We start from the raw sequence: 12,379 nt of genomic DNA, 5'->3' as shown, positions 1-12,379 counted from the left end.
AATTTTTCCTCCCAGCGTACATCGACGACGACATCCCCGAATCAGTCTCAGAGCTTTTCGTCCAACCATTTCTCATTTTCCTATCCTCCAGTGCGCCTGCATCTAGTTGTGCCAGTCAAGATCCCTTAGAGCTTGAACTCCAATATCTTCTCACCTCTGCTGTCGCCAGACGCCATGCACTCCCGGCGCGCTAGTATCTCAACGTCAGGAAGCCGCTTTGTGACAGGAGACTTGGGAGTGCAACATAGGAAGTGTTAAAAAAAACTGCTATATAGCAGGTTTGTTCAGTTCATTGGTCGACTGATGCAAGGAATAGGAGAACATATGGATTTGTCAAGGAGTTGTCCTCGAGAAAAACACTGTGTCTAGTATTTCATGTTGAAGCCGATCGGATCCAAACAGAACCTCGCAAACCAAGATCATGTCCAGATATTCAACTTCGAGGATGACAGTGGAGACATAAAGTGGCAGTTAAAGTCCTATCACCCTTGTGTGACTTTCGAGGGAGTCTTTGGTCGTGGTGGTGAAGTGTTGCTGTTTTTCGGTCTCGCTGGATTACATGTACTTGAATCTCAGCCAAGATCCCCCCCTGTTAAGGTAGGCGAGCCACAGGATAAGAAGCGACTGCATCTAGGACAACGACCTGTGTGTTGAATGCAGCGTGCGAAGGTTGAGAGAATTTTGATACATGTAGACGATAAAGTATGGGCGAGTGAAATGAGACGCCTTGAAGAACCAGATGGGACTGACTAAAGTTGATGAATAAATAACATATTCCTAATCTCCACTAACTCCACAATGAAACCATAGAAAGTCATTAAAATACAATAATCAGACAATTCAAAAGTAATCCTATTGCCAGCTTTCTCCTAACCAACCAGGATTCCTCCCTTCCTTCTGGTCTTCCTCGGCAACCTTGATCATCAACTCTCCAAATAACCCATTCGCCCATCCGAACCAAGCTCTGCTCCATATGCCCTCGTTAAATGTGTTGACGCTCTCGTGTATTACTAGAACCAATGTTAGCAACTTACGTGGCAAAAGTACTGATAATAGATATTCTGTGACGGTCTTGCAATTCGACCGTCGGAAAACTCGAAGAAATAAACGTACCCCCAGATCCATCTGTTGAATTCAATACCATTCTTATTTGCTGCTTGACTTCTTCTTCAATATCTTTCTTCGAGACTTTGTCAAGACTATTTGTCGCTGACGAACCGAGGGTAGAGAACGATGTGATTGCGCGAATTATGGCCGCCATAGGCCAAGCCTTTCCAGGACCGACATGCGGACCTCCAATAGCTGAGATGACTGGGCCCTTCATGAAATATGGGTTGCTATCGCTAAGAACAAAGCGTCTCGTATTGGCATAAATTTCCTCGTAATTCTTAGGCTGCTCGCCTTGTGGGAGTGGAGGAAGCTTGAAAGCGGATTCCGAGTAGTTCCAGAGAGGCATTGCCAGTAAAGAGGGGACATTTGCATCATCCATCAGATTCGAGCCCCCGAATCCGTCGATCTCATAAGCAAAGATGTCTCCGAAATCGCGGTGATGCACAATTGCGTCTTGGTCAATGCCTTTTCTGATGCCGAATGCGAAGTCACGCATCGCTGTGGTGAGGTTCTTGGCATCGTCTCCTGTCAGGTGCTCCATGATCATAGACCCGTCTTCTAGATACTTTGCCCACATCATGTTGGCTGGGACAAGTAACTGGTAGATACAAGCATCATCTGAAGGACGAAAAGCAGTTCTGACCATCCCATTTTCCTTGGTTGGATTTCCAAGCCCATCATTAGTGAGTGTTTCTGATCCTCTGTTGGTCCATCCAGTAAATGTCCATGCCGACGGTTCGACTTTCCCGTCTTTCGAGTAAGTGCCGAGTCTCATGGCGCCAGCGGCATTAAGTGCAGCTTTGACCGCAGGGATCCAGTTGTATTTCTGGAAAAACTCGATACTTTAAAAAGTTAGCAAGGTATCTGCACCACTGTGATCGAGAATGATCGATGTGACAGATGGGATAATGGAAAATATGATCTTAACTCACTCTTTGGTACGTTCAAAGTAAGCGACTGATATCTGAAGGAAAGAAGCTAGAGAATCCAGTTCCCACTTGCAATCGAACACCTTGACTGGGTCATAAGGGGGCATGGGATGATTCTGGGTATAAGCTCCATTGTGAGTAGGAGGAACACCAGACTCAGGTGGCGGCTGAAAACTATGACAGTACGGCGAAATGATAATGTATCGAGCATGAATGTTGATGAGGCCTCGCCACAGGCTTGCAAGCGAGTCTTTGTCATTCGACGCTTCAAGAAGAGGCAAGTACGAGAGGACTTGAGAAGCTGAATCTCGTAGCCACATAGCATCGATCTGGGTCAAGTCAGCTGGCTTGAAGCTTTGGAAGCACTATTCTCAGAGGGTCATTTCCATACATCACCAGTAATAACATAAGTTAGTTCCTCATCCGTCACATTCCCTTCCACACCATCCTCTCCAATATCCTTAGCATAGCCCCTCCACTTGATCATTGTATCAAGAGTATTTGGGTAGGTGTTCTCAAATAGCCTGAAGAGATCAGGATCTTTGATAACCCCTCTCATCTTCTCAATGAGCTGCTCCATTGCCGGTAGATTGAAAGTTCGACATTCAGGGGCCGGCCGAGAATAAGGAAATTGCCGTGAGCCCCCAGACCATGGCTTCTTGCGACTTCTTTGAAGACTTTCGTAACCCATACATTCCGCCGCTGGAGAATGCGTAGGCTTGGGACTCAGAACCGGACTTGCTGGTGTTGTTGGCTGAGCCAATTGTGGTTCTGGCAACGTCGTTTCAACCGTCTCATGTTGAGAAACTTGTGGGACGGCGACGGAAGTTATGAAAGACTCATCTGCATGTATAATGCTCGTTGGTATTGAGTTGGACGGGCTTTGCTTGGCGGGGATTTCCTTTTTGGAATCATATGTGAGAACATCTAGTTTGGTTTCCGACGTGTACCAGAGGTAGAAGAGGGCAATGGAGATGAAAAGAGCAACTCCCGCTACTCTCTGCTGTATACGCCTCATCCTTTCGAAACCATCCGGATCCAAGGCATGACTGGGCTCCTCTTTTGGAAGAATGTGATGAGGTGACAACGGCGGTTGAAAAGAGGCCAAATGGTGGAAAGTGGCTTACAGCCACAAGCAGTGTCTTGGCATTGTTCGACTTGAGGCAGTGGCCTGGACCTCGGCCGTTTCCTCTTGAGTCGCGTCACATCACAACAACACATTCCATCAGCGACAACAATCGTGGCCATGTTGAATGCTAGGCGGAATCGCCCATGCAACGCGCCCAGTAGAAGTATTGGTTGGCAGAGAACACCGTTTGGTCGTTTCAGGAGCTCGGAACCCAGTACGAATAAAGTTGTCAATGTCTCCAGGTAAAAGCGCGAGAATAAGTATTACGGCCAACCACCTTTAGTACCCCACTCTTCTTTCTATCTTATGTTGTGTAATCTTCCGTAGAATTCGTAAAAAATACTAGTCAGGTGACTAATTGTGGCCCGTGCAGGAATATCAAAATCGGTCCTTTGCTTATACCTTTATCTTTACCTACCTGTACCTACCTTTACCTATTAAAAATAGAGTGTATTCCTTGCCACCGCGTACCTTCAGCTATTAGGTTTAGCGGGAAAGACACTTGCTTTTTTTACCTTATTCGCTGCTTAACGTGTAAGTAATATCGATCTATAGACGCTTTTACTAGCTGAAAAACCTGTATCTCTTGCTATAATCGACTTCATGACACGTATTGAGTTAAAAAAGGAAAAGAGGTGTTAGATAAAAGGCGAGTTCGACAGCTTATATAAGTACAGCAAGTTATTAAGAAGGCAATTGTTGGTCCGCAGACCTATACTATGGAAGTGTAGGGAGCAATTAAGGGGGACAGGTAATCTTAGTTAAGGGAAGAACTACTTTCAGATACGAACTAGGGGTTATTTAGGAGGTAGTATATATTCTAACCCTTAGATACTCTTTATAATATACACTTTTAAATACCTTTAAACTAAACCTTAGATTTTAATATATATTAATATATATTTATTATTTATTTATTAGTATAATACTAATACTAATTAGTAGTTACTTTATACTATAGAATAAATAAGTTAAATATAATAAAGTTAACTCTTAAAATATAATACTAATTTAATATTAGTAAGCTTTTATTAAAACTAAGTAAAGTAAGCCTTATAAAGTAACTAAAGAACTCTTATTAAAATTAAGTAGAGTAAGTTTTATACTACTAAAGAGTAATAACTACTCTCTAATAGTTATTAAGATATTTCTAAAGCTATTTAGTTAGATATTTCCGAGATATAAAAAATATATCTAAAATACTTATAAATTACTTTTAATATAATAGTAATTCTAATAAACTAAGTTATAAAATAACTTAAAGTAGAAGTTAAAAGTAGTAGGACCTTAATATAAGATAGAACGCTAGTACTTAGAGTATTTTTAGTAAGTCTTATAAAAGCTGATATTAATAGTCTAGTTTAAGGATTTATAGATTATTCTATAAAGAAAAGTATCTATAAGAAGATATTATTTCAGGACTTTTAAGAGTATTTTCTTAATTAAATAATAGATGATTTTAAGAAAATAATAAGTAAGTAATAATAAGAGCTTTAAGATTATCTTTTAAGGAATTAGGTCTATATTTAATATTAAAAGGGATTATAAATTTCCTAAGCTCTTATAATAGTAATTTAAGTATAAGAGAATACTTAGCTAAATAGATAAGAAACTAAGCTACTACTAGATTTATTATTTAAACTCTTTTTAAATAATATTTAGAATTATAATCTAGAAGAGAATTAAGTATAATAAATACTTTACTAGAACTCGCTTAATATATTATCTTTATCTATAGAGATTATAGCTCTTAATAATATAGAAATAAAGTATTATAATAGCTAAGGGAGGATATAAATAAGTGATCTTTTAAAAGGCTAAGTTTTATTTTAGTATCTAAGCTCCTAAGGACCTTTATATATTAAATCTTTTATAGAAGATAAGGATCTTTATAAAGCCTCTCTCTCTATTAATATCAAGAGAGAGGAATTATTTCTAATAAGATTAGAGAGATAGTATATTAATTAGCTTCTAGTAGAGAGACTAAGGGATAATAGTTTACTAGATCTTACTTTAGCTCTTATAATATACCTAAAGGATAGAATATTACTTCCTTTTTAAGTACTTAGCTAAAATAGTTTATATTTAAAGCTTATTTAGCTAAGTTAGTATATTATAAAACTAATCTCTCTAGAATAAGTAAAATCACTTATAAGCCTTAGTAAGATATATACTAAGGAGTTTTAATATAGTAAAGCTAGAGATTATCTTAATAAGAAGCTTTATATCTTTACTAATTTTTATTAATAAGTATTAGTAAAGTTTATATTATAGTATAAGGTATTTCTATTTATACTCCAGGATAAAGCCTTATTATATTACTACTAGTACCTCTAGAATAAGGAGTACTTATTTAATAAGCTAGTATAAGCTACTTGTAATAACTATAAGATAAAGAAGAGAGCTAATTAATACTTAAGTTAATAGTTTAGTATAACTTTTTCTATATTTTAAAATAAGCTACTTTAGAAAAGTAAATTAGCTCTAATATAATTAGAAAGCTTTATAAGAGAGCTATAAAATATCTAATTAGATCTTAAGGATAATAATATATAGAATAATAAATATTATATAATAAGTTAATATAAGGAGTTTTAAGGAATCTCTTATTTAAAATAGCTTTATTTAAGCTACTTTTAATATTTCTTATATTAATAGATAGCCTTTATATGACTATAAGTGTAGAGATTATATAAGATTCCGGATCTAGATCTAAGAGATACTCCGGAAATAATCTAAATAAGTCTTAAGTATATATTATAAATAATAATACTTACTACTTAGACTAAAAGATAAAATTCTCTCTAGGAAATAAATATAAAGATAGATTTAAAGCTTTTTTAAGTTATATAAGTTATATTATCTATAAGAAGATAGATTACTATAATAGCTATTACTTTAACTAAGAACATTAGCAAAAAAATCTAGCTCCAGGCAGCCGCCGGCTAGCTGCTAAAGGCGCTATTTTCGCTATTCTAGCCTAAGTTATATATCGATTAATTTAATAGCTAGCGACCCCTAAAGCAGTATATACTAATTTAAATTAATAACGTAGGCGCCTAAGGCGACTAAGGTGCTATAGGTGCTTATAAGCCTAATTAGGACTAGCGTATAAAATAAAGTTAAGTCTGATTTTTTATATTATATAAGGTATATTAATAAGCTTACTAAAAGCTTTAATACTACTAAGAATACTAAGGATATTAAAGGTACTTATAAAGGTATACCTTATAAGGGGGTATTATTAGGCTTATATCGCCTGATTAGGCAAGGCGGCGACTTACCCCTGCATAGAATTTACCTGAATCGAATTATAAGCACGCTAGCGATTTTTTAGCGTGGATATTTATAGCGTTAAAGGCTTAGCGAGACTAGTTTTAAGAATATATATAGAAAGTGCAGGTCTTTTTAAATTCTTAGTTAAAATCCATGCTAGTCTAACTGTTTTTAGTTAGTTTAAAATCTAAAAATAAACTTAACTTTTAATTTTTAATTCTAATTAAAAATATTATATCTTTCCTAATTAAGTCTAGCTTATATATAAAAGTGGGTCTTATAAAAGGCGCCTAGGGCGTATAAGGCGGCCTTTTATTATTTAAAGCTGACGTATAATAGCCTCTTATATTTTAAGGCGTCTTAAGCGTAAAAAGCGACTATTCGGCGAAAACAGCGAAAATAGTAAGTAGTACGTATACCCGGCGCCAGAATTTTTTACTAATATATACTATTCTTACCAAAGCTACTAACTTTAGTAGCTTCTTCCTTTCTTGAAGGAAGAGAAGATAAAAGAGTTAGATTAAGTACTAAAGTACTATTACTACTTATTACGGATCGCTTAGGAGCCTAGCGCTCCTAGAAGGATTCCCCTAAGTGCCTAAGAGCTCTTAGGTAGGAGGGGCTAGGAGGCTATAAGCTTAAGGAGATACTTACTTCTAAAAGAAATCTTCTAAGAAGTAAGAGCTCTTAAGAGAACTTCTTTCTTAGGATTTTATAGTACTATAGTAGTTATATATATTATATAATCTAAGTATTATAAGTAAAAGCGTTAGTTCTAGTAACTTAATATTATATAATAGATTTCTAGATCCTTAGATCTTATAATAAAAGAAGAGATCTAAAGATCTATAAATCTAATATCTAAGGGATTATCAGGGGCTCTTGCTATTTCGGGTAGGCTGCAGCCCTTAAAGGCTACACGCTTTCCAAGCTCTATAGCTTTCCTTAAGTTTTAGTTAATATAATATTACCTCTTTTACTCCTTATATTCTTAGGTACCCTATAATATTCTGAAACTTCCTTTAAGCGGTATAGTAAAGAGAATAATAAAATAGAAAGACCTACTTAAAGCTCCTCTACTAAGATACTGCGGTACTACTACAGCTAGACCTTAATTAGGTACCTCTTAATACTCTAACACTACCTACTAATACGATTAATAAGAAAAGCGATACTCTTTAGGGAAAGGATTAATTTAGCTATAGCTAAGCGACTATCTTAATTATAGAAGCGAGAAATTAAGATTTCCTTGCTTAGTGAATTATTAATAAACGCTCTAGAGCTTAGTATAACTATTGGTCCGCAGACTTATGCTATAGAAATATAGGGGGGAGTCAGGGGGTATAAGTAATCCCGGTTAAGGGATAGACTCTTTTTAGATATAAACTAGGAGCTGTTTAGGAGGTAGTATATATTCTAACTTGTAGATACTCTTTATAATATATACTTTTAAACACTTTTAAACTGAACCTTAGATTTTAATATATATTAATATATACTTATTATTTGTTTACTAGTATAATACTAACACTAATTAGTAGTTACCTTATACTATAGAATAGATAGATTAAATATAATAGAGTTAACTCTTAGGATATAATACTAAATTAATATTAGCGGGCTCTTATTAAAACTAAGTAGAGTAAGCCTTATAAAGCAACTAGAGAACTCTTATTGAAATTAAGTAGAGTAAGTTCTATACTATTAAAGAATAATAGCTACTCTCTAATAGTTATTAAGATATTTCCGGAGCTATTTAGTTAGATATTTCTAGGATATAAAAGATATACTTAAAACACTTATAAATCGCTTCTAGTATAATAGTGACTCTAATAGACTAAGTTATAAAATAACTTAAAGTAGAAGTTAGAAGTAGCGGAACCTTAATATAAGACGGAACGCTAGTTCCTGGAGTACTTTTAGCTAGTTTTATAGGAGCTAAGATTAACAGTCTAGTTTAAGGATTTATAGATTATTTTATAAGAAAAGGTATTAAGAGAGAGATATTATTCTAAGACTTTTAAGAATACTTTCTAGATTAGATAATAGATAACTTTAAGAAGATAACAAGCGAGTAATAATAAGAGCTCTAAGACTATCTCTTAAGGAATTAGGTCTATATTTAATATTAAAAAGGATTATAGATTTCCTAAGCTCTTATAGTAGTAGTTTAAGCGTAAGAGAATACTTAGCTAGATAGATAGGAAACTAAACTACTATTAGACTTATTATTCGGCTCCTTTTTAGATAAGATTCGGACTTATAATTAAAGAGGGAACTAAGTATTATAAATACTTTATTAGAACTCGCTTAATATATTATCTCTATCTATAGAGATTATAGCCCCTAATAATATAGAGATAAGGTATTAAGATAGCTAAGGGAGGATATAGATAAGTGATCCCCTAAGGGGATAGGTTTTATTTTAGTATATAGACTCCTAAGGACTTTTATATATTAAACCTTTTATAAAAAGCGAAGATATCTATAGAGCTTTTCCCTCTATTAATATTAAGAGAGAGGAATTATTTCTGATAGGACTAGAGAAATAGTATACTAATTAGCTTCTAGTATAGAGACTAAGGGATAATAGTTTACTAGATCCTACCTTAGCTCTTATAATATACCTAAAGGATAAGATATTACTCCTTTTTCAGGTACTTAGCTAAAATAGACTATATTTAGAGCTTATTTGTTTAAGTTAGTATATTATAGAACTGATTTCTCCGGAATAAGTAAAATCACTAATAAGCCTTAGTAAAATATATACTAAGGAGCTTTAATATAGTAAAGCTAGAGATTATCTTAATAAGAAGCTCTATATCTTTACTAATCTTTATTAATAAGTATTAGTAGAGTTTATACTATAATATAGGGTATTTCTATTTATACTCCGGGATAGAGCCTTATTATACTACTACTAGTACTTCTAGAATAAGAGGTACTTATTTAATAAGCTAGTATAAGCTACTTATAATAACTATAAGATAGAGGAAAGAGCTAACTAATACTTAAGTTAGTAGTTTAGTATAACTTTTTCTATATTTTAGAATAAGCTACTTTAGAAAGGTAAATTAGCTCTAATATAATTAGAAAGCTTCGCGAGAGAATTATAAAGTATCTAATTAGGTCTTAAGGATAATAGTATATGAAACGATAAGATATTATATAATAAGCTAGTATAAGGAGTTTTAGGAAATCCCTTATTTAAAATAGCTTTATTTAAGCTACTTCTAATGTTTCTTATATTAATAGATAGCTTTCACGCGGCTATAAGTGTAGAAATAATATAGGATTCCGGATCTAGATCTAGGAGATACTCCAGGAATAATCCGAATTAGTCCTAAATATATATTATAGATAGTAATACTTATTACTTAGACTGAAAGATGAAGTTCTCTTTAAGGAATAAATATAGAAACAGATTTAAGGTATTCCTAAGTTATATAAGATATATTATTTATAAGAAGATAGACTATTATAATAGCTGTTACTCTAACTAAGAGTAAGTAGTATTAAAGGTAAAGTATTTTATAGAATAGAAAGCTAAGAGTATTAAGCTTATAGAAAAGTCCTATAAAGTATATATAATATACCTCGAAGGGGAGGAGTTAGATTCGGAGCTTAATTAGGACTAGTTCAGGGGACCTAGTAAAGATTATAAAAAGGACGATTCTAATACTTCTATAGAAGATAATAATAACTATTCTAATAATACTGAAGTAGATACAGAGGATAGAGATAAAATAGTATACTTTATTACTATGTTCTATACATCGGAAATAGAGTATAATATAAGATAAGTTCTCTAGTACCTCGAGAAGTGTAAGGTAATTTATATCTTCTAAAGTATAGTTAAGTAACCTAAGCTTAAGATAATAATAGAAACCTTTATTACTTAATAGTCTAAGATAGTTTTTTAAGGTCTTTTAATTAATACTAGAGTGTTAAAGAGAAATATAGGCGGTCTTAATTAGTTACGAGCTTTATAATAGACCTGGAAAGTTATATTCGATAAAAGAGAAGCGGGATATTATTAGATCTAATTCAGAGCTAATATAAGAGTAGTATTAGGAACTATTATAATTAATATACCTATCAGATAGTTGGAATTTATAATCGTAGATACTAATATACTATTCTTAATATACCTTTAATAGCTTAATAAGCTAAGGATCTATTATAATAACCTTACTAATACTTTGATTTAAGGGGATATTAAGCACTTAATTATCCGGAAAAGTGAGTATATATAGCTTCTTCTAAATTACTATTACTAATTATTAGAGTATTCAGATAGAGATATATTAGCTTATTATCTAATAGAAATAGAGATTCGCAGACTCTATAGGCGATTTAGTTACTTATTAGTATGATATTTATAATATCTTTTAGACTAAGTAGGTTATATACTGGATTCTGATATTATATAACAGGTGAAGGAGATATATAAGTATTACTAGAGGTACGCAGATACTCTGTATTAGTTCCGATTTAGACTTTACGATAATATTAACTTTAACTATATAGTTTATATTAATATTATAATATTTAGCGATTAATATACTTTCTACGTAGTTAATAAAGTAATAGGATTTAGGGTAGTAAGATAACTCTGAAAAAGGTCTAGTTTAGTATCCGCTTAATCTGTATTTAATATATTTAAGGCTATATAGATTAATATATATTTAAGACTACTTAACTTCTTAGTTTATAACTATAGAATAAACTTTAACTCTAAGGAGTTTTAAAGCTTACTTAAGTTAGTTAGAACTATCTCTAAACTTATTCTAGTAGAGGTATATTATTCTATTAGTAAGGTAGAGAGATATTACTATCTACTCTACTATACTTATAAAATTATCACGGAAGAATACGAAGATCTTAACGCTAAGGAACACTTATAAATAGCTATTAAAGCTATAAATAATATAGCTAAGCCTAATAGCTTAGTCCTTATATTACTAGTCTTTAGCGTATACCCTAAGATAATAGAATTAGATCCTCTTAATCTGTTAGTCGAATAATAAGCAGCGACTACTAAGAAAGCTATAGAAGCTATATATAAGCTCTATACTATATATAAAGTTAATAATACATTAGCTACTTAAAATAGCCCTGGAATTACCTATATTTATAATCTACAGATTAATAATAAGGTACTTATTTAAAGGGAGAAATCTAAGAAGTAGGAAGGACCTTATAATTTCTTAGGAATAAATAATAAGGATTATAAGATTAATATAAAGAATAGTAGAACACGGATATTTTATTCTACTTCTGTTTAATTATTTACTATAAATAGCTTTAGTATTAAGTAAAGAAAAGAAAAATTACTAGAAGATACTTAATATTAGGAATAATAAACTTAGAAAATATCTGAATTAATACTGAAACTTATCTATATTAAGATCCTATTTATAGAGTAGATTAATAGACTACTAATAATTAATAACGATTATAATACTAGGATATATATAGTATATAATATTAAGGCGTTCTTAATAAAGAAGGAAATAAGAGATTAAGAGCTTTTTATCTAGCTATAATTAGAGAGTAAGATTATAACCCTGGGACTACTATTCTAAAGATCCTGTTAAGTAGAATATAAAGCTCTTATTAAAAGAGGTATTTTTATCCTTATCTATAAAGATAACTCTAAGGTAAAAGGCTAATATATCTTTAAGTCTAGAATAGTAAATAAAGTTAAGAGTAAAGAGATAGTAAGCTTATATAAGAAATCTAAGCTTATTATTTAATACTTTAATAATAAAAGTAAATAAGAGATTTTAACTTAATTGCTAATAATCTAACAGATTAGTTAAAGACTTATTATATACTTAGCTATAGTACTTAGCTATCCGGAATATATCTGAAATAACCCTGAATTAAAGCTAATAATACGGGATATTACTTAAGCTTATACTTAAGCAGT

At 32.4% G+C, this 12,379-nt stretch overlaps 1 protein-coding gene across 1 annotated transcript; it reads right to left on the bottom strand.

Moving 5' to 3' along the window:
- Positions 1 to 735: 735 nt before the first annotated feature.
- Positions 736 to 3,979, bottom strand: ONS95_004838 (uncharacterized protein). The gene is made up of 4 exons (XM_058498214.1): positions 2,431 to 3,979; positions 2,043 to 2,368; positions 1,114 to 1,952; positions 736 to 1,010 (listed from the first exon to the last, which is right to left on the bottom strand). Exons 1-4 carry the CDS (start codon positions 3,055 to 3,057, stop codon positions 853 to 855), a joined length of 1,950 nt encoding a protein of 649 aa, XP_058351725.1. The 5' UTR covers positions 3,058 to 3,979; the 3' UTR covers positions 736 to 852.
- Between the last annotated feature and the right edge of the window lie 8,400 nt (positions 3,980 to 12,379).

The sequence above is a fragment of the Cadophora gregata genome (genome assembly GCF_030347475.1).
Source record: "Cadophora gregata isolate MNR1 chromosome Unknown scaffold_15, whole genome shotgun sequence".
Classification (NCBI taxonomy): domain Eukaryota; kingdom Fungi; phylum Ascomycota; class Leotiomycetes; order Helotiales; family Ploettnerulaceae; genus Cadophora; species Cadophora gregata.
Note: the sequence above shows the minus strand (reverse complement) of the source record. Positions and strands in the feature narration are given on the sequence as shown.

Bases quoted from the DNA above. Each gene is read 5' to 3' on its own strand.
- ONS95_004838 (XM_058498214.1), bottom strand. From the start codon at position 3,057: ATGAGGCGTATACAGCAGAGAGTAGCGGGAGTTGCTCTTTTCATCTCC. The intron at 2,369-2,430 runs GTATGGAAATGA...GACTTGACCCAG, and splicing joins CTTATGTTATTACTGGTGAT to ATCGATGCTATGTGGCTACG. The intron at 1,953-2,042 runs GTGAGTTAAGAT...AACTTTTTAAAG, and splicing joins TACTTTGAACGTACCAAAGA to TATCGAGTTTTTCCAGAAAT.